Source organism: Durio zibethinus, chromosome 8, assembly GCF_047325235.1.
Source record: "Durio zibethinus cultivar Kanyao isolate XHJ-2024 chromosome 8, ASM4732523v1, whole genome shotgun sequence".
In the NCBI taxonomy this organism is placed as follows: domain Eukaryota; kingdom Viridiplantae; phylum Streptophyta; class Magnoliopsida; order Malvales; family Malvaceae; genus Durio; species Durio zibethinus.
The window spans coordinates 21223141-21245379 of record NC_143169.1 but is presented as its reverse complement, the minus strand read 5'-3'; the positions used below and the strand labels follow the sequence as shown (position 1 = coordinate 21245379).

Here is a 22239-nt window from a genome sequence, read left to right as displayed (position 1 = left end):
AGCTAACACATCACATCGTGCTTTCCTAATCATCTAACAGGTATAAGCAACATACCTTTTAATCCTAACACAGCTTCCTTCACAACTTGGATCAGAGAAAATTTCCAGCAACCACTGATTAAAAAGTCCTTACACAATACTTTATCGATTCTTAAACCAAAACAAACTGCCATCCACACCCCTTTAGTCCACTCACTCAATAATAGCATATGCTCAAGATACTCTTCCTCTTTAAAACAAATTCCATAAATTGAATTCCCAGCACACTTCCTTTTCCATAGATTATGCCTTGCAGGAAGTGCATTTGAACATGCTCTCCATAAGAAAACTTTATCTTACTAGGAACCTTCAAACTCCAAATTTCCTTCCAGACCCTGCCATCGACAGAATATGAGCTAGATGGATGACTAAAGTCAGAACATACAACCTTTCTCCTCTCCCTATTACTAGACCTAACAACCTAAAACATAACACAGTAACACCATACAACAATGATATTAAAAAAGATATGAAGGTAACACAGTTTAAAATTTTAACAAAAACCATATGAGTTTAACAAAAAAAAAATGAATTTTATGTTTTTCGTATCGACACGAATTGTGACCAGCAATTTTCATGTAAAACACAACATAAATACACGAATTATTAGTGTTTTACACAATATGAATACTCGAATTGCCAAGTCTACCTATAACCCAGACATCACAGTATATAAACCACTCTCATTGTGAGGCCACACCAGCCTATCTGGTTCCCTTTGACAGCTCAAAGGTATCACCAAAATAGCCTCTCTTTAGCGGATATCCAGGGTGGGGGGTTTAATGACTCCTCAATTCAGTGGCAAAAATTTACATATGGTTTGAGATAATAGACAATCACAATTCTTCAATTTAACCAAATAAAACCAAAAAGTTACTTAATTCTCTTTTATTAAAATCTTTCAATCCCCTTTAAAAAAAAGTACATCTTAATTATTTTATCTTAAGTAACATGTTTTAGTTCTCAAAGCTTACTCACTTCAGAAACAGGGAGTCTGTTTGAAGCCATCCACTGTTTTCCTAAAGCAATTAGCTCCCCATTTCCTTTCCTTTTAACTTCCACGATCACTTGTGTAAGCGTTCCTCTGTTTGCAATAGCCTTTGCATCTATCTCCACATGTTCCTATACCATCAAATATTTTACAAATTTCAATCAACAGCTTGAATTAATAAAACTAAGATTTAAACAAGAAACACTAACTTGAATCTTAGCTGTTGAATAATATGAAATGCTGACATCAAGGGTAGTTATGACACGCTGGGCAACAGAGTAACTAGCAACAGCTCCAACAATGTCAATCAAGGTTGCTATAGCTCCAACATGCCAATTCCCATCAGCATCCTATGCATAATAAAAAGACAAAAAAAAAAAAAAAAAACCCATAAAAGATTGTTGCATGGTGAAAGCAATTGTTATAATTTAATGATCAAAGAAAACCCAGAACACTAGTTGATTCAGATTTTATACTGAAGCAAGACTTGGCACGATGAGATCAAATCGTATAAATCCCTTTTCAGCTTGGATCATGCGCAGTCCTTCAAGGGTTCTGGTCTCCAACCCATGGCCTATGGCACCTTTTACAAGACTTTGTAGCCATGCCAGGGATTTCTGCACGAGATTTTCTTCCATATCTTCAAACTTCCCTCAGTTTCTGTAATTTCTCTTTGTCGCCTTTACCAAGGAATGATTTTCTTTTTTCTCTCTCCGTAGTGGTAAAGCCTTAATAGTCATGCTAGGATCAAATTTTTGCAATCATTTTCAGTGTAATTTCTTGTTGACTTAAACCTTATCTTTCATTTTTAACTGGCAGGGGAAAAAAATAACAAGTCAAGGTCTTCTTTGGAAAAAAAATACACTTTTCTTTTTTAAATTTTGAAATACAAATTTTTTTGTTTTTAGTTTTCAAAATTTTGTATTGTTGCTTCTGTTTAGAAAATTGGCCGAAGTCATGATTAAATAGGATATTAATAAATTACACTATTCTTTTTAAAAAATGACCACAATAATGGCTATTTTAATATGAAAACAAATTAAGTTTAACTTATTAACGATCATTTCTTCTGTGATAATAAATATCAAAAGTTCGCTGTTCACCATTCAAGTTTTCTCTTTTTTTTCTTAGTTAATTTTATCATATGCATAAAAATATAAAATTACCATTAATCCAAATTAGTTAAAGTATGTTGTTGGAATATGTGATCAGATGGACTCAAATTTATTAGTACATTTAAATAGATATTATTTAATTTTTAAATTATATTGAGTTAAAATTTTATTTTTAATAAAATTTGACATAAATGTTATTAGAGATGGACCGAGATATAAGTGTTCTATATACAATGACATTTATTTATAAAAATTAATACTAAATATCAATGGCAATTACTTTTGGTAAAAGGTAGATGTATCAGTTTTGATCCGAATTTTGAAAACTCGCCCAATTCATTATAATCCAGTCCAGCCTATTTTGACTGTAAAAAATCAGTAACTCAAACTTGTTCAGCCCAAAATTGAAAATAATTTTAATTCAAATCAATCTAAATCGAAATTAATTCAAACTCAAAATGCCTTGAATCTGAAATAAATTGAATCCAAAATTATTTAAAATCAAAATGACTCAAAATTTTAACTTAAAATAATTTAATATTGAATTAAATATGATTTTATTTTAAAAAATTAATTTAATAAAAATAATAAATATAAAACAAATAAATATAACACAAATGATAACTCATTAAAATTATTGAAAATATCAAATTAGTATAAATTTTATAAGGTATGTTACTTATAAATTTTTTTATAATTTATAATATGATTTAAAATTAATTATATATTTTTAATTATTATAGGTATAGGTACATATCAATGTATCATTTGGAATAAATTATCTAATCTCTAAGTCGTATTTGGTATATAAGATTATAATAAGATAGGATAAGATAATATTATAAATATAATTAGATTAAATAATGTCATTTTATTTTACGTTTAATATGTGCAAGGATTAAATTAGAATAATCTATTTATTGGTCAAAATTATCATTTTTCAAAGTTTATACAATTTAAATTATTAATGTAATTTTTAAAAGTATAATAAGATATTTAATTTAATCTTATGGATTAAAAATAATTATCTCTACTTTGAAATAATTGAATTATCCTATATTAAGAGAATATAATCTTCCTTATAATCTTATTATTTTTAATTAGATACAAACTAGATATAATATAAAATTATTATCATACTATCCTATATATTATCTTATGCACTAAACATGATTTATAAGTATATATAGTATCAACTATCATGTAATTAGAATTAAATATATAAAACAAGCTATTGATTTGTGTATATATGTTGCATTTATATTACAATTATATTATTAATTTTTAATAATGTAATTTAGAATAAGTTATATAATGAGTTATAATTATATTAAAATTCAAAATAATAAGCTATTAAATAATGAGTTACAATTATACTATAATAATTATTTATATTGTAGTTATATTACTAATATAAAAATATTTGAATATTAAATATGTATCACAAATAAATTTTTAAAATAATTTGTATATGATTATATTAAATATGTAATTGTGTATTATAATTAAAAGTTTTAAAATACTCTTTATATATTTATACAAACAACAAACTAAATTTTATATATCATAATTTTTTATATATTTATATTAAATTAAAATAAATATAAAAAAACCTATTAAATGTGACAAACATGTTTTCTATGATTAATATGTATACTCATATGACATGATTTAATCAAATATATTTTTTATGCTTTACGCATGTCAAAATTTGTGTATGACATAATTAAGCATAGAACATATCTTTCTAAGACCTATAAAAAAATTTTTGTATCATTTTGATATCATATTATCATGTCGTGCTTAAATTTATCAAATCTAATAAAAGTATTTTTTTTCACTCATATAAAAATTAACTTCAATTTAAAACATACAAATTATAATATTTATATTTATTTTCAAATATTATTTTATTTACTTTTTATCTTTTAATAATGTAAAATAAAATTTAATCTCGATCAAATATTTTATTTAAATTTAATATAATTTTATTCAAAAAATTAATAAATTGAAATCAAAATGATTGGAACTCAAATGACCTAAACCCAAATAATTCAAATATAAAACTTTAAATTTGGGATAACAACAATTCAGATCGAATCTAATTTAGTTTGATTTTTTTAATATTGTATGATATTACGAATTTTTTAAATCCAATCCCAATCCAAAATCAATACTTCATATAATCCAACTTGAACTGAACTAGAGTTTACGATTTGGTTTATTGATTTTTTGAATTTAATATTTTGTTTTTATATATTATTTTAATATATTTAAATAGATTTTGATATAAAATTATTTTTTTTATTTTATAAAATTTTAAATTATATATAAAAACAATAATAATGTATAATTCAGTTCGATTAGGTTTTTTTTTCAATTTTTTACCTGTTAAATCGAAATCTGATCTAAATCTAATATATACATTTAATATTTAAATTTAATTAGAATTGAATAAGAAAAAAAAATGGAGTCAAATTGAACCAAATACTATAATTTTGAATCCATTTTTAATTTTTTCAAAATTTTTTTTACCTCTGCCTGCAATACCCAAATTAAAATGATTCGTACCATAAATGATTTGAATCCAGAATAATCTAACATTGAAACAATATGAAACTAAAATGACCCAACTTGATCTAATTTTCTTTAAACTTGAAATAACTCAAATTGAATTGTCCCAACCCACCCAATTGATAGATCTAGTAAGAGGTTCTTTTCTAAACTATCTCTTTCTTAATCCTTATCTATCCACCAAAAATTTTAAGACGTGGAGTGTGAAATTTTGTGTTTACTACTCTAATAATTGTTTTATAAATTAGAAAGATAAAAAAATGGTTCAAGGAGCAGTAGATCCCTAAAATTTCATAACACGAGCATCTATAAATTGACACTGAAAATTCAAATTAACATTGAAATAGCCAATCCTAAATTACTAAAATTTTCAGTGTATCAGAACTTTAGTATATGCTTGTTTTCGTCTCTAAATTTGCTTGAATGGTAGTCTCTATTATTCTCTTGAAATTCACTTTAATCTAATAACAAAATGTTGATATTTATTTATAATTCTTTTGTATTACTTTTTAATTAAATACTTACACAAAACAATTTTATTTTTTTAATTACCTATGCATAATGAAGGTAGATTTCTTAATACATATATAAGTTAAAATCAGAAGTTAATTATCTTTTATGATTGGGTTTTACTTTTTAACCTTGTTTCCTTAGTCAAAAAGTTCCAATAAAATAAAAAATTAGGTTGGCTAAATTATAATATGTTTAAGGAATAATTCAATTGATAGTCATATTTGACTTTAAAAAAAATGTTCAATATAAAAATAATTCTTATATTATTAATTTTTTGTCAACTTAGTATCTGAAAATATAAAATTATTAATTTAATATTCAAATTTTCATTTCATCATCCATTATAATATTTCAAATTAACGTCATTAGTTAACTTGGTGATGTGACATAAATATTATCAATTGTCACATCAATATTAATATAAAATTTTAAAAAAAATTTTAAAAATACAAAAATTTTCAAAAAATTCAAAATTTTTTTTAAAAACATGAAACATTTTAAAAATTTTAAAAATGAAATATTTTTAGAAATTAAAAAAATTAAAAAAATTAAAACTTAAAAAATAAAAAAAATCTCAAAATTTTAATTAAAAATAAATAAAATTTTAAAAAATTTCATAAAAACTTTAAAAATTAAAAAAAAATCTATTTTTTATAAAAAATTAATAAAATCTAAATTGAAAAATTATAAAAAAATTAAAAATTTTCAAAAAGCAAAAATATGCTGAAAATTATAAGAAATTTAAAAAATTTTCAAAAATAAAATTTTCAAAATTTAAAAATTTAATAAAAAATCCAAAAATATTCAAAAATTTTAAAAAATTCATAAAATATATAAAAAAAATTAAAATTGTAACATTGAAAAAAAATGAAATTTTTTCATAATTTTTAAAAAATTGTTACAATTTTTTCAAAAATTTTAGATTTATATTATTTTCATTTTTTTAAAGTTTTTTTGATATATTTTAATTTTAAGACAAATTTGGTTTTATTAAAATTTTCATTTGCTTTTAAATTTTTCAAAAAATTTTGAATTTTTTTGGATTTTTTATTTAAATTTTGATATTTTTTTTAATTTTCAAGTTTTCATTTATTTTCTAAATTTTTTTAAAATTCTAACTTTTAAAAATTTATAAAATTTTTTAAAATTTTTGTTATTTTTCCTATAATTTTTCTTTTAATTCTATTATATCAATTGATGATGTAGCACTAACTGATTTTTTTTTACATGTGTCAACATATTATTGAATATTCATTCCACATATCAATTAACTGACAGTATTAGTCTTGGGTAACAAAATGGATGATAATAAAAGTTGAAGTATGAAACTAAAAATTTTATTTTTTAATTACCAAACTGATAAAAAATATATAATATAAAAATCATTTTTTTATGTAACACTATAAGACGTTTGATTTGCATAATCTTAAATTTCAATAGAGGAAGTAATTTTTGAAAAAGTATGAATTCTTGTTAATGAGTGATTTTTCTTGTTATAGAAGTGTTAAATTTTTGTACTTAGTAGAATATCAAATTATATAATAAAGATTTTTTATTATAATATTCGTGTGTAATAATGTCAAAGATTATGTTTTTGCAAATATAAATATAGCCTTTGATCAAAAAATATAAATTAAAATCCAACGTCAAACACTATATATAATAAATCAAAGATAACAAACATTACATTTTTATGAAAATAAATACAGTATTAAAAAATAATTAACCACTACGTTTTGAAACCAAACAATTTGCGTTTAATTTAAAACAACTATTTTAGAGGAAAAAAATATAGTTTTTGGCTTTAATAAAAAATTATGTTTATACATGTAGAAATATAATGTTTGATTAAAGACCACGTTTCTTACTTGATGAAGATAGTCTTTGAAAATTGATTATAAGAATGATAATGGTGAAGCAAATGGCCATCTAATCACGGTATCCAACAAGATCACGCTTCTTTAGTCTTTTCTTTTGCCGCATCTAAGTATGAAGCACTATTGCTTTCCCCTATATACGTGGGCCATTCCTATTGTTCAACCCAAGAAATTCAGGCGTTCATTTATGCTGACATCTTGTATAGATATCAACCTCGTTTCGTTACTAAAAAATGCGGTCTTTATTATTTTTAAAAGATTATGATAATATTTGATATATAAGATTGTTATAAAATAAGATAATATAATATTATAAATAAGATTAAATTGAATTAAATTAAATTATTTTATATTTGATATATATAAAAATTAAGATAAAATAATTTATTTATTAATTAAAATTATTTTTTCTCAAAATTTATATAATTTAAATTATTAATATAATTTTTAATAATATAATAAGATATATAAGTTTAATAATCTCTTATTTTTTCAAAAGATAGAATTATTTATTGACATAAAATATCTAATCTTTTCAATAATCTATTTTTTTTTATTTAAATACATAACAAACATATGATAAAATGATTAATATTTTATCATTTATCTAATCCTATAGGTTAAATGTAACATATGTTTTTCGTGCAAAATATGTTATCTTTTTCTTTTCAAAAATTATATTTTTTATATAAAAAATGTGATTTTTATTATTAAAACATTACTTCTTTTACATAAAAACATAATTAAAAATATCATAAATATTATTTTATAATATTATATTAATTATTACGTTTTCAACATATGAAACATCATTGATATAAAAGTATTTATTTTATTTTATTATTATTATTTTCATTGATCTATTATGTTTCATATATACATATATATAAATGTAATTCTTTCTTTTGTAAAAAAAAAAAAAAGTGTCAAAATAGATCTTTATTTATTATGTAATTACATTGATTTTTAAAAATAAAATAAATCGAAAAATTTTATTATTGAAATCAAATGTAAAACAAAAATTTTTTTTTCAAAATCTTAAAAATTCACAAGAAAAAATAAATTTTTTATTCCAGAATATTTTAACATTGTTGAAAATCTTATAATACTCATAAAAATCAAATAGTGTGAAGTAGACGTAAAAATCACATTACGAAAAGTAAAATTCTAAGAGATAATCCAACTTTTTCTTAACCAAATGTACTCTACGGAAGGAAAAAGGAACAAGTATATTATTATTTTTTTTTTTTAACTTTTACTAGCACAGGAGGTAGGTAACACTAAACTTGTTTTAGTAGGAAAAAAAAAAAAAAAAACTTAAAACAGGAATCCCACTTCTTTTCGCACCACTTACACATTAAGGGCTGAGATTTCTTGTGATATATACATGGCTAAAAGGTGAGAGGGAAAACTAAGTCAAAGCTGAACACAGTAAAATTTCACAGTATGCAATATGCCTCCTTAATTTCCAGATCTCAATTAATCAATTTGCTGCCAATCCAAGCATTACAAAACCAAAATTTACCCTTCAAAAAGATGCCAAAAAAGGAAAAAAGTTTTTTCATCCAGAAATATCTATAGTTCTGCACAATCAATTACTGACTGGGGATCAGATCAGAAGATACACAGCTGATTTCCCTTAAAATGACAGCATAAAATAATTTCTTAAAATTTCTCTCTTATTAGTCAGTTCACATCCATGGAAGGGAACCATCCTAAGCTTCTGACCTTTAGTTTCAACTTTGATCTCCGATCTACTTATTGTGTACTAACTTACAACATTTAGTTCAGAATAAAGTTGGCTTACTTTTCATTACCCAACTGTTTCTTCAGCTCTTTCTTGTTCACCTGGAAATTTAACCAAAAGTACATCAATGGAAAAACCTTGGAAATTTTTGCCTACCAAGTTAACCGGCAGAATAACATTTAACAATACTTGCTTGCAACAAAAAGTTGAGAAGAAATTCACCTTTCCCATGGCATTACGAGGAAGAGAATCCCACAACATTAATCTTGTTGGTAGCTGGAAACCAGACACATGGTAGTTATTTTAGTCAATGCTCAAGCATAATTTGGAAAATGCAATGAGTTAATTGAAAACATCAAATGGATGGATTTCTCATTATAATCACACTCAACTTAACTGCCAAACGAGTAAATAAGAAAATGGCTTTTTCTTGTTTTTAAATTTGTTCTCCGAGAATGATACACATTGAGGACTGGAGAATTGATTTTTAGTTCATGTTCTGGGGAGTGAGAGATAAAGGGAGATAGATTCTGGCATGCTTGGCTAGCTGAGGCAGTGAAAGCGGCATACAATTTCAGGAAATTGATGGGTCTCCTCTCTTCTCTGACAAGTTAATATTGAATAAATACAGGAGGATGTTTGAATTTTGAAACCAGAACTTAAGATAGATGAAAGGTTCTTGAGAGAGTGCAAAACGAGAGGAACTCTTATCCTGCTAACTTCATAAAATCTTGGTCTGGTGGAAGATAAAAGCTTTAACTTCAGCTAATACGTTTGGTATTCATAACCTTTTCGGTTGGCACCTGAAAAAGCCGGATTATTGGTTCAAAACTTTCACTAAGCCATTTTTAAAGGTCCAACTACATGCATAATACTGCCTCATTGTTTAGTACAAAGTATTAAACAGGCTTCCAGTTAATAATTACATCTGCAGAAATTAAGATGACATTGAACTATAAGGTCTAGAGATCATAATTCAGTATAAGCATGACAAAGGGAATTAGAAAACAATAGTAATGCTGCAGTACCTTGTATGGAGAAAGTTTGTCTTTAGCCCAGTTGCGGAGCTCTTCCAAACTCAAAGCAGAGTTTGACTTTTCTTGTTTCCTTTTTGCTTCCAACTCTAGCACCACTATTGCAGATACAGCTTCTCCATAATCCTTGTCCGGTAAGCCCAATACACAACATTCTGCTATATCAGGGTGCTGCAAAAAGGCAAAACTTTTTGTATATTGATAATTGTTTAATCATCCCAGAGGAAAGCCTCTTTTTTGAGGAAAGCCTTTTTTAACTTTCAAAAAGGTGTCATGACCCAAGAAATTGGAATATAGAGAGAACAAGTAGTTACCTGTAAAAGAACTGATTCAATTTCCAAGGCTGACAATTTGTATCCACCAACCTTCATAATATCAGCACTTGTACCTGACCAAATTACACATAAAAGAATAAAAAGCATGAACACAAAATAAGTAGCAACAAAGGTGTCTACAAGGCTTTTTGGTCATCATGAAATAATAGGACAAACTCACTTCCACACAATGATGGCAAGGAAATGAAATGCAGAGAGTAGAATCAAGAAGTATGGAAGAAGGAATAGTAGAAACGAAGGTCACGTAAGGGAGTGCATGACAAGTAAAGAGACATTTGTCCCTTGGTCATCTTTACTTCTCTATGCCATCATAATTCACCAAAGAGAGGCAGAAAACACCAGCAGTATTTTCTAATCTCTCACTCTCTAATGAACACCCAAAAGATGTGATCCCCTGCCCGACTCGCTTTCTTTGGAAAACATAGAATAGGCATGTGACGCATCCTAGATAAAGTATGAAAATCCTCTGTTCTGTAAGACATGAGGACTGGAGCATTCTTCAGAAAGAAACTGGCAATCAAAAGAGGGGCACAGGGACCATACAAGGAGGATGAGATATAAAATTTTGAAATAAATATATGCTCAAAAGACAGAACTAAAGAGCGTAGGTAAAGCCAGAACCGGAAATACAGAAAATTGTTTACTACAGTTGCCAGAGAATTCATGAAATGGTCAAATTGGACCCAAGTTAGCCAGTAGATTATTGCAAAATGTAAACTGCGGACTCAGATTTTAGCAATTAAGAAGATGGCTATTTAGCTGATGCCCATAAAAGACGATACTTTTAAGTTCTTATAGCCAAGGTTCAGTTTAGACTCAACACAGAGTCCATCATACTATCATCATCCTGACTACTATAGGAGATCATTTGAACACAAGACTTAAAGCTAAATTGTTGGAGTTCAACCAAACAACAGAGAAGTGAATGACCATACTCCACGTCCAACAGAAGGTAAGGCAGAATGTATTGACAGTAACAACCAGCAGAATCAATTGATAAGCATATTAAATATTGTGCATTACGAAAGTGCTAAAATGCATGTCAATTATCACCAATTGTTTATTAGGAAGGGAAAAGGATGAAGATCAGATTACCAAGCAATGTTGGCATAATTGATTACAAGAAATGAAAAATCAACAATATGAAACTAGATCTCCTTACGTCCCAAAATGACATAGTATCCATCTTCATCCACTTTACCAGCATCCCCAGTCTTGAAGAACCCATCATCAGTAAATGATTCCTTAGTTACCTATATTCAAGAAGAAAATGAAATTGAATGAAATTGCCATTGATGTAGTTAAAGCATTTTCCAATTTGCATAACACATCTCATGGACATGTCTGCCTAGCCCAACAATCTCAGACATTACTTCGTCCTTTACTAGGGGAAGGGGTGGACCATATCCCTAAATTCAAGAACAGAAAAGCAGCATGAGCCACCAATACTAGGTGGCTACAACATCTGTTCCTCGACTAGAATTATAAGAAATAAAATTGGAGAACTAAATTCTAGTGAAACTGGGAAATCCAGAAAAGATTTTAGTATTGGAATATCGGTGCATTTTTACATAATCCTAGAGCAATGACTATATTTGATAAAAGAGAAAAGAAAAACTGGAGTAGGGGAGATTATTCCATTAGATCACAAGAAAATTTCAGATGATAAAAGGAAATACCTGAGGAAGTTTCCAGTATTCCTTAAACAATGAAGGACTTTTAACACAAAGCTCACCTACACCCAGTGTATCACCCCCGCTTTTATCTTCAGCAATCCTGACCTATTAGAGGTAAATAAATAAAAAAAAATTGTCTAAAAATGTGAAGGAATAACAATTGTAGAATAGTAACCATTTTGGAGAAAAAATGGTTTCACTATAATGCTTCTTCTGTGCCTAGTACGGAAAAACCTTTTCGAATTATTATTTTGGATCCGTGTCTCCTTTTTCTACTTTATTTTCCATATAAGAAACCATGTTTTCTCCAGTAAATCCAAGAGTTCAACAGTAAGAAGCAACCATGTTTTCTCCAGTCGTATAGAAAAGAAAGGATATAATTAGAAAAAGAAACAAGAAAAAGATCGCAGATTATCCCTGGCACACATTGCAAAGCAGGGTTTCTAGGAGGTGCAAAGTTGTCCATCAAACAAGTTTTCTCTTCAATGTCCACTTTCTAGAAACATGCTTGGAGAAAACCAATTTTCCAGTTTTTTTTTTCTTTTGGCCAGAATTTTCCACAGTTGAAGACACCCTTATATATTATTCTCTATGAAACAAGCAAAAAGATATTGCCCAAAATTTCCCCATTTATTAACCATTTATTACGAATGCTTCAATTTGCAGCTGTTTATTTATTATGAAGTTGCAATTTACTTTTCCCTCTTTTTTTTTAGCTAAATCCAAGAGTTCAACAGTAAGAAGCAACCATGTTTTCTCCAGTCGTATAGAAAAGAAAGGATATAATTAGAAAAAGAAACAAGAAAAAGATCGCAGAATATCCCTGGCACACATTGCAAAGCAGGGTTTCTAGGAGGTGCAAAGTTGTCCATCAAACAAGTTTTCTCCTCAATGTCCACTTTCTAGAAACATGCTTGGAGAAAACCAATTTTCCAGTTTGTTTTTTTTTTTGGCCAGAATTTTCCACAGTTGAAGACACCCTTATATATTATTCTCTATGAAACAAGCAAAAAGATATTGCCCAAAATTTCCCCATTTATTAACCATTTATTACGAATGCTTCAATTTGCAGCTGTTTATTTATTATGAAGTTGCAATTTACTTTTCCTTCTTTTTTTTTTAGCTAAATCCAAGAGTTCAACAGTAAGAAGCAACTATTATCATATCAAATGTTTAAAGGCCCTGCATATCCCTTTTTAAAACATCAACGACTAGCAAAATCAGATACCATAACCAATGAATCCCTACTTACCTGTACACCAGGAAATGGTTTACCAACTGTGCCTGCTTTCCGTGCACCCCTTAAGGGATTTGATATTGCCATGATAAACTGAATATATGCAGTCCAGTCAAACAGCATGACCATAAGAATATTTCTAACAGACAAAATGCATGAATTGTTGCCTAAACCAGACAAATAACATGAAAATTGGCCTTGAATTTGAGTTTCACTTACCTCAGTCATCCCATACCGTTCTAAAAGGCAGTGTCCAGTGATGGTTTCCCATTCTTGCATGACAGGTTGAGGAAGTGCAGAAGAGCCACACATCTGGAAAAAAAAAAGTACATTTGACTCTTTTATAGAATTCAAGTCAATTTATGACAAGGTTTAGACATCATAAAGGATTAATTTGACTGCAAATGGGCAGAGGCAGAAAGGAAACCTGGTACTTCTACCCAAATTTTTAATTAACATGTTATGGGAAAAATTTTGCAGGCAACTTACCATAAGGCGCAATTGGCTTGCAGCAGAGGCAGATACAGCTTTTTGCTCTGTATCCATTGCTTGATAACCTTGTATCAATCTAGAGTACATGGTTGGAACCTGTGCATTACAAAGACAACATAAATTTCAAAATTCTGCACAGACTATTTCATAATAAGCATGATATTGTAGATGTGGGATTACAGGCACAAAGGTCATGCAAGGAAAAAAAACAGCTGCTGTCCCTATAATTTGCATGATACAAACATAATTTTGCAAAATAAAGTTTTTGAATTAAGAAGCTGAAAAGCTTTAAAAAAGAGCAGCATCTTCATGCTCGGACTTGGGTATGGATGTTGAGCACATGCCTCATTCAGCACAGATCCATTGAAATTCATAAGTTTTTCCCCATATTTGGAGGAATATAACTAAATAATAATGTATATTTGAGGCATTTTATATTTTTCCCATATATTTACTCAAAAATAAAATCAGGAGTCAACACTCTGTACCTTTATGATTCTACTCCAGCAAGATTAAACTGTACTAGAACAATCCACTATATTAAAATACTGAAATGATTAAGGTGTAAACTACACTTACTCCTGTAAAAACAGTAATAGCATCATCAGCCTTAGTCCCATTCATTGGGTATGATTCACGCCATCTTTGCCAGATACCCCTCACGCTAAACTTTGGCATAAATTCAACCTACAACAAGAATACCAGATGTATTACAACAATAATACTTGTTCAATAACCTATCCAGAAATAATACAATATGTGGGAAAACACTTATTTACAGCTAGTTGTAATCTTGTAATCTGTATATTTATATTTGTATCTCTAGAATTAAGTATTTGTATCCCTAGAATTAAGGACAAAAATTTAGGATAAACAAACCCTCAATTATAGGATCAGTTTTTATGAAGATTAGTTTCCTAGTTTAACCTCTAGTTAGTTGCATATAAACCTAAAGTACTTGTATAATTCTTTATGAGCAGTTTTTTAATATACATTCAATTTTACTCTTAGTTTTTTATACAGTTTTATTTCTTAGTTTATTCACATGGTATCAGAGCTTTTGGCTCTTCTTGGGAAGCAAAATTTTCAACCTTCATTACTGACTTCTATTTTAGGCCTTCATTGCCAAACCCTATTAAGGCCTTCATAGCCATATTATTTTTCCTTCTTTAGCCTTCATTGCTAAGAGTCATTTTTGATTATATCTTAAGACTTGTTTCAGTTCAAAGAAAGATATCATTACCACCTAATTTGAGGAAGTGTCAACTGAAAAAATCATCGGAATACTACAGATGTCTCAAAAACAAGGAGAGTTAGACAGAGAAAATATTGAAAAGCTGAAAAGCCTATTGAAAACTCTTGAAAAGCCTACTGGGGTATATTCCTTGGGTAAGATCTCTAGTTCAGGTAAAACTTCTGGTTCTCAGGGATTAAATGTATCGGTTAAGCCTATTATAAGTTATTGGGTCATTGACTTAGGAGTCATAGACCATATAACACATTCCTCACAAAAGTTTAGTACATATATCATGTGTCCTAGTAATAAGAAAATTGTTATTGCAGATGGTTCACTTACTACAGTGGCAGGATTAGGAGATATTCAAATTAATCCCTCGTTTGTTCTTAAAAATGTTCTTCATGTTCCTGGATTGTCTACTAATCTAATATCTATAAAAAAACTTACTAGAGATATGAACTACAAAGTGACTTTTTATCCCTCTTATTGTGAATTTCAGTACTAGAGTTCGGGGAAGAGGATTGGACTTGCTAAGGAGAATGATGGACTATACTATCTTGAGACATCAAACAATACAAGTAATATCAAGAATAGTTTACCTTTGTCATTTTTTTCTAAAAAATCTCCCAATAAAGACAAAATCTGGCTTTATCATTTTCGTCTTGGACATCCTTCTTTTGGAACTTTGAAAAACATGCTTCCTTCTTTGTTCAAAGGATTAAATGCCGAAAATTTTCATTGTGATTTTGTGAACTTGCAAAGTATAGACATATGTCTTTTCTAGTTAGCAAAAAAAAAGTTCTACTCATTTTTACTTGATTCATAGTGACATATGGGGTTCCTCTACAATTCCTAATATTTCTGGTGCAAGGATGTTTGTTCTTTTCATAGATGATTGTACCAGGGTCTCTTTGATATTTTTACTTAAATCCAAATTAGATGTGAATAGTGTGTTTTTAAGCTTCCAAAACATGATCCAGAATCAATTTGGAGTGAAAATCAAGAGTTTAGGTCTGACAATGCAAAAGACTATTTCAACCAAAGTTTATCTACCTATTTCCAAAAGGAGAGGATTATCCATGAGTCGTCTTGTGTTAATACTCCACAACAGAATGGAGTGGCAGAGAGGAAAAACAATCATTTACTAGCTACAACCCGAGCTTTACTTTTTCAAGCAAACGTACCCAAATCCTATTAAGGGGGAACTGTTCTCACTACCACACATTATAAATAGGTTACCTTCAAAGATTTTGGGACTGAAAACTCCTATGGAACTACTCTCACAATTCTGTCCCAACTTTAATATCACAAACAACTTCACACCTAGGATATTTGATTGTACATCATTTGTTCATGTTCACAGTCACAATAGGGGAAAGTTGGATCCTAGAGCAATTAAATGCATTTTTGTGGTATATTTATCAACTCAGAAAGGGTATAAATGTTATCATCTTCCAACAAAAAAATTCTATGTGTTTGCATATGTCACTTTTGAAGAAAGTAAACCATTTTTTACTCAACCTTATCTTCAGAGGGAGACTTCATTCATGGAAGACAAGGATAAAGACTTCTTTTTGCTCGATTTGTAATCTTCTTCAACAATTTCACCCATTAATTCTTCTAAGTTGAAACTTGTTTCTTCTAAGCCTAAGTCAAACACTGAATTTGAGTCTGAACCCATTCCAAATACAAAAGATGTGACAAAAGATAATATTGTTATTGATTCTATGAAGGAATTAGAAGTGTACTTAAGAAGGAAAGTTTCAGACCCTGCACCAGTGCCAGTCCGAGAACCTGATCCTAACTCTAGAAATGAGGTAACTATAGTCTTTTATTCTGTTTCTCAAAATGAGCATGAATCTCCTAAAACTATAACTAGTGATCTGCCTATAGCCATTAGGAAAGAAACCAGAGAATGTATCAAGCATCCACTATACCCAATTTCTAATTTTGTGTCATTGGAAAAATTCTCACCATCCCACAAAAATTTTCTTGTGAGCCTAAACACTATTTCTGTTTCAACTACATTATCCAAGGCATTATCCAGTAAGAAATGGAGGCAAGCCATGAAAATAGAAATGGAGGCCTTAGACAAAAATAAGACATGGGAACTGGTAGAGTTACCTAAAGGAAAAAATTCAATTGGGTGTTAAATGGGTTTTCACTGTAAAATACAAGGCAGATGGTACTGTTGAAAGGTATAAAGCCGGGTTAGTGGCTAAGGGCTACACTCAAACTTATGGAGTGGATTATCAGGAGACTTTTGCTCCAATTGCCAAGATAAATACAGTTAGGATTTTGTTATCATTGGCTACATATTACAATTGGCAGCTTTAACAATTTGATATAAAGAATGTTGTTTTATATGGTGATTTGGAAGAAAAAATATATATGAAGGTTCTACCAGGATTTGGAGGTCATCTAGAAGCAAACAAAGTATGCAAGCTGAAAAAGGCTTTATACGGCCTTAAACAGTCTCCTAGGGGCTTGATTTGGGAGATCTGCCAAAGTGATGCAAGTAAGCAGAGTCAAGGAGATCACACATTGTTTATCAAGCACTCTGATTCAAGGAGAGTTACAGTTCAATTAATGTATGTTGATGATATAATTGTAACTGAAGATGATGAAAAAGAGAGAGAATCTCTAAAACAATATTTGGCTAGAGAATTTGAGATAAAAAAGCTAGGGAGATTGAAGTACTTCCTAGGAATTGAAGTAGCTCACTCACGGCATGATATTGTCATCTCACAACAGAAATATGTGATGGATCTTTTGAAGGAAACAAGGAAGCTCACATATAAACCTGCAAATACCCCTACAGATCCTAATCATAAAATTGGAAAAGCTAATGAAGATGTTGCTGTAAATAGAGAGATGTACCAAAAATTAGTTGGAAGACTCATTTATCTCTTACATACTAGACCTGATATAGCATATGTTGTGGTGTGGTAAGTCAATTTATGCATAGTCCTAAAGAAGTGCACCTACAGGCTATCTACCATGTATTACACTATTTGAAGGCCAATCCTGGGATAAGTATCTTATTCAAAAAAAATTCAAGACTAGTTCTAAAAGCATATACAGATGCTAATTATGCAGGTTCAGTAACTGATAGAAGATCCACCTCAGGCGACTGCATTTTTCTAGGTAGTAATATTATGACTTGAAGGAGTAAAAAATAAAATGTGATGGCAAGATCAAGTGCTGAAGCAGAGTTCAGAGCAATAGCTTAAGGAATTTGTGAACTATTATGGTTAAAGATTATCCTAGAAGACTTAAAGATCAAGTGGGATGGACCAATGAGACTCTACTGTGATAACAAGTCTGCAATAAGCATTGCACACAATCCTGTGCAACATGACAAACAAAACACATTGAAGTAGACCGGCATTTCATAAAGGAGAAACTAGACAATGGGTTGATTTGTACACCGTATGTATCAACCAAAGGTCAACTTACAGATGTGTTGACTAAAGGTCTCACAATGCAACATTTCAAGAAATTATTTCCAAGCTGAGAATGGAAAACACCTATTCACCAGCTTGAAGGGGAGTGTGAGAAAACACTAATTTACAGCTGGTTGTAATCATGTAATCTGTATATTTATATTTGTATCCCTAGAATTAAATATTTGTATCCCTAGAATTAAGGACAAAAATTAGGATAAACAATCCCTCAATTATAGGATCAGTTTTTAGGAAGATTTAGTTTCCTAGTTTAACCCTTAGTTAGTTGTATATAAACCTAAGGTGCTTGTATAATTCTTTATGAGCAGTTTTCAATATACATTAAGTTTTACTCTTAGTTTTTCACACAGTTTTATTTCTTAGTTTTTCCACACAATAATAATTACCATAACCCAACCGGATAACAGATGTCATATAGCACTTTTATTTCATAAATAAGTATTTGAACAAAAAAAATTATAAATTAAAGAAGAAAAAAACAAGAAAAATCCACAAATCAGAAACTGAGACATAAATTATATTGCTTACAGTTGAGCCTGCATACAGAGGGGCAAGTAAAGCATTGAAAAGCCCGTGAACATGTATGGTATGAGTTAAGGATCACCGTCAGGCAATATTCTCAAAATAAGGTAATTAGCATAAGCACTAAAGAAGGTAATAACAGCATCACCAAGGAAGCATGATTGATCAATAGTTACATGTTCATGTTATTTCAATTATATAAATGTTTGTTGATGGATATGATGTAGTGGTAGACAATGCAGAAACTGATCAGTAGATGTATACTCCCAAGCTTCAGCCAGCATTTGCACCTGAAATAAAGAAAAAGTTGTCAAAAGGTTAAATCCAATTCAAGCATTAGAAAGAAAAGAAAAATGAAGGAAATGCAGAAAGTCAAGAAGTTCATAGTTGCATTATCTGCTACTGCTCGTTGCGTTATGGTATCAGTTTCAAAAATGCATTATTATTTTCAGGCATTTATCAAAACACTAACTTCCATGCATGATAGTATAGAACCTATTTTCCGAAAATTGATTTGGAGAACAGTTAGCTGAGGGAAAACGTTTCTATTTTGTTTTAATTACATCATATGGGTAAATATTACCATCATAAACATTTAGATCTCATTAAACAAGCTTGTATATCATATGGCATATTACAATAGAGGACAAAAATACAGAATGCTCTCTGGATTTTAGTTCAAATTAAAGCAGTAATAATGTTAAAAAGAAAACCATGTTAAGGTTAGTTCAAAAATCATTAGCTATATACACAAATATTTAGAAAATTACCTGTGCAGATATGCTCCTGTGGGTATGAACTACTCCTTTAGGTTTACCTGTTGTACCACTGGTGTAGACAATCAATGCTGGATTTTCACCTGCACATTGAAAAAGAAAAATGGGAGTAAGAGAGGAAAGGTTTATCCAAAAACACAAAAGATATAATTTTATAAATTCTCAGAAAGGTTAATCATCAATCCCACCAGAGTTCAAAACATGACCTATCAAACTTCCATCAGCTTCTATCTCTCCAATTTGTGATTTATCAGTCAAATTTGGGGATGAGAAAATGCTGGAAACAGGAGGAATTAGAGAAAACTGTGCAGCACTTCTTGCAGCAACACTTTGCATAGTTTCATGATAGTCTTCAGTACTCAATACAACAGATATATCCTAATACAGTAACAGAAAAAAAAAAAGAGCAAAATTGCACATTTAAAAATAAAAGAAAGAATTCCAAATGAGATAAGCAGGGTGACATGAAAGGAGACAACTCCCAACGCTCATAGGATTCTTTAGCACTAGTTATATGCCATTGAATACATACCAGATTAAATAAAATATCATCTAGTTGTATATTTTAACTTATTACATATTATTCTAAAATCAAGTTGCAGAGTACTCCTTGACAAGCTTACAAAACCCTATTATAGTTAAAGATTAAATGCAAACGTGAACAGAACAAATATACATGGTTTGGGTTTATAGTAATTAACAAACTAAGCTCAATAAGCAATTTAAAGAAAGGGAAAATGGAGGTAATTCCAGGGAATACCGAATCATTCATAACATGCAAGAGCTCAGCCTCAGGATAGCTGAGTGCCAGCGGAACAGCAACACCTCCATTTAACCAAGTGCCCAGCATTCCAGCCACAAACTCAGCAGAAGGTTTAGCAACAATACCAATTCGAGCTCCCCGAAGATTTCCATGCCCACTAATGCCTCCACCATTCTGAAATCACCAAAAGAATAAGTACAAAAAAATAACTTCAAATTCAATAGCTAGGTTTGTTTAAATGAAATGCACCCAAAGCATACAATTTTGATATTGGAGCTGGATAGCAGCCTAGAAATGTTGAGTGCAGAGTAGAAGAGTTGTGTGTAAGTATAGCTCTTTTGATCAGCTCGAATTGCTATACTCTCTGCAGCGGATGGCCTCGAAGCTGCTTTAATCACATCCATGAACGTACCTGATTTAGAACCCGCTGCCAAAAGACAAATAGAAAATAAAAACAATTTAAAGGGTATTTAGTAACATATCTGGAAGAAACAAATAGCTTTTAAATAGCATAAATTCCTTCGAAACGATAAAGATTAAAAGCTTAGTCACCCATTTCCTCAAACACCAGACAGACACTCGAGTAAAAATCCCAGCAATTTCCAGCACTTTACTATTAGATTTTCTCAGCAACCAAAAAAGAAGAGAGCGAGAGCTAGAGAGAGTGAGAGAGAGAGAGAGAGAGAGAGAGAGAGAAAGGAAATTACAGGAGTGAGATGAAGAGGAAGAGAAGGAAGAGTGGGTGAAGGGAGGTCTGACGAAAGTATAAAGATAATAATAGCAATTGTTAAGAACGCGATAGTGGTTAAAAGGACAGGAGCGACGTAGGGCGTCATAGTTGAGAGCCTTAAATGAAAAGGAGATGATGCTACCCCTCATTTACCCACTTTTTTCTTCTTGAATTAAATTTGGCTGCCAAATCTTGGTTTGGTTTTTTCTTCTTTTTTTTCTAATGAGCCGATTATTCAGTTACGATCTGAAATGTGGAATTTTCGAAAACTGATGGTAATAATGATACAAAGATTGGTGGGGAGTTTGGACAGCCGATGGTCGTAACTCATGAGCCGAAAGCGTGAAAAGAGCCAAAGCCTAACCAATGCTGACAAATATAGTTGGGAATGGCGGGTTCAGATCAAACTTTCACGCAAGTTTCCCCACCTGTTTTTAAAATGTTCTTCAAAATAATAATAATAATAATAATAATAATCTCATGAATCATTTTTAAATTATATTAAAATATTTAATATAATCTTTAAATTTTAAAAATTATTCGTATAATATTTAAATTATAAATATTTTAATTAATGTGATATAACAATGAGATTGTGATCTATTCTTATATTTAGAGATGATGTGTGAAAAATATTAATAATGGATGAATTGAAAAAAATAAATAAAAAGATGTGAAAAAATAAAAAAAAAATGAAAGAAAATGAAAAGATAAATTGAAAATCATAAAGGACAATTTGGATAGAAAATATCTAAATTGAAAGCAGAAAAGATAGTTAGGCAAGGTTCGGGACATTCAAAATGGTTTTGAAAATTTAATGTAATAAGTTTTTGAAAAAAATTTTGAATTAATGTTAAAAATTATCTAAATATTTATCCGATACAAATATTTATCCTACCAACATGCTTTGAAATTGTTCATTTGCCTATTTTTACCAGACTTATTAATTTATTGCTCACCATTTCTTCCAATTACCTTGTCTTCTCTCATTTTTGCATCTTTTAAAATAAATTGAGAAAATATATAATTGTATTATATTTTTCATAAATTGAAATGATGATAAATAAGTTATTGATAATATTCATACAAGATTTTAGCATTCCTTTGAAGAGAA

General features: G+C 29.4%; 2 protein-coding genes across 4 annotated transcripts; both read right to left on the bottom strand.

Moving 5' to 3' along the window:
- Positions 1-912: 912 nt before the first annotated feature.
- Positions 913-1827, bottom strand: LOC111278554 (uncharacterized). The gene is made up of 3 exons (XM_022865156.2): positions 1507-1827; positions 1240-1380; positions 913-1161 (listed from the first exon to the last, which is right to left on the bottom strand). Exons 1-3 carry the CDS (start codon positions 1666-1668, stop codon positions 1003-1005), a joined length of 462 nt encoding a protein of 153 aa, XP_022720891.1. The 5' UTR covers positions 1669-1827; the 3' UTR covers positions 913-1002.
- A 6819-nt stretch (positions 1828-8646) lies between these two features.
- On the bottom strand, positions 8647-21529 carry AAE13 (AMP-dependent synthetase and ligase family protein). Of its 3 annotated transcripts, none has more exons than XM_022865704.2 (17): positions 21103-21529; positions 20656-20822; positions 20393-20569; positions 19821-20010; positions 19627-19715; positions 19077-19146; positions 18863-18915; positions 14210-14317; positions 13628-13726; positions 13358-13450; positions 13154-13231; positions 11905-12006; positions 11388-11478; positions 10205-10278; positions 9885-10061; positions 9079-9132; positions 8647-8957 (listed from the first exon to the last, which is right to left on the bottom strand). In XM_022865704.2, exons 1-17 carry the CDS (start codon positions 21272-21274, stop codon positions 8913-8915), a joined length of 1839 nt encoding a protein of 612 aa, XP_022721439.1. In that variant the 5' UTR covers positions 21275-21529; the 3' UTR covers positions 8647-8912. The 3 variants fall into 3 exon arrangements, with proteins under 3 accessions (XP_022721439.1, XP_022721442.1, XP_089620798.1); XM_022865707.2 differs by having other exon boundaries at positions 20948-21216; XM_089764672.1 differs by lacking the exon at positions 21103-21529 and having other exon boundaries at positions 18863-18916; positions 19078-19146; positions 20656-20929.
- Between the last annotated feature and the right edge of the window lie 710 nt (positions 21530-22239).

Coding starts and splice junctions, on each gene's coding strand:
- LOC111278554 (XM_022865156.2), bottom strand. CDS start 1,668: ATGGAAGAAAATCTCGTGCAGAAATCCCTGGCATGGCTACAAAGTCTT. Junction 1,381..1,506: donor TCGTGCCAAGTCTTGCTTCA/GTATAAAATCTG, acceptor TATTATGCATAG/GATGCTGATGGGAATTGGCA. Junction 1,162..1,239: donor ATTCAACAGCTAAGATTCAA/GTTAGTGTTTCT, acceptor TTGATGGTATAG/GAACATGTGGAGATAGATGC.
- AAE13 (XM_022865704.2), bottom strand. CDS start 21,274: ATGAGGGGTAGCATCATCTCCTTTTCATTTAAGGCTCTCAACTATGAC. Junction 10,279..11,387: donor ATACTATGTCATTTTGGGAC/GTAAGGAGATCT, acceptor TAATTTGGTCAG/GTACAAGTGCTGATATTATG. Junction 10,062..10,204: donor TTGAATCAGTTCTTTTACAG/GTAACTACTTGT, acceptor GCCTTTTTGCAG/CACCCTGATATAGCAGAATG.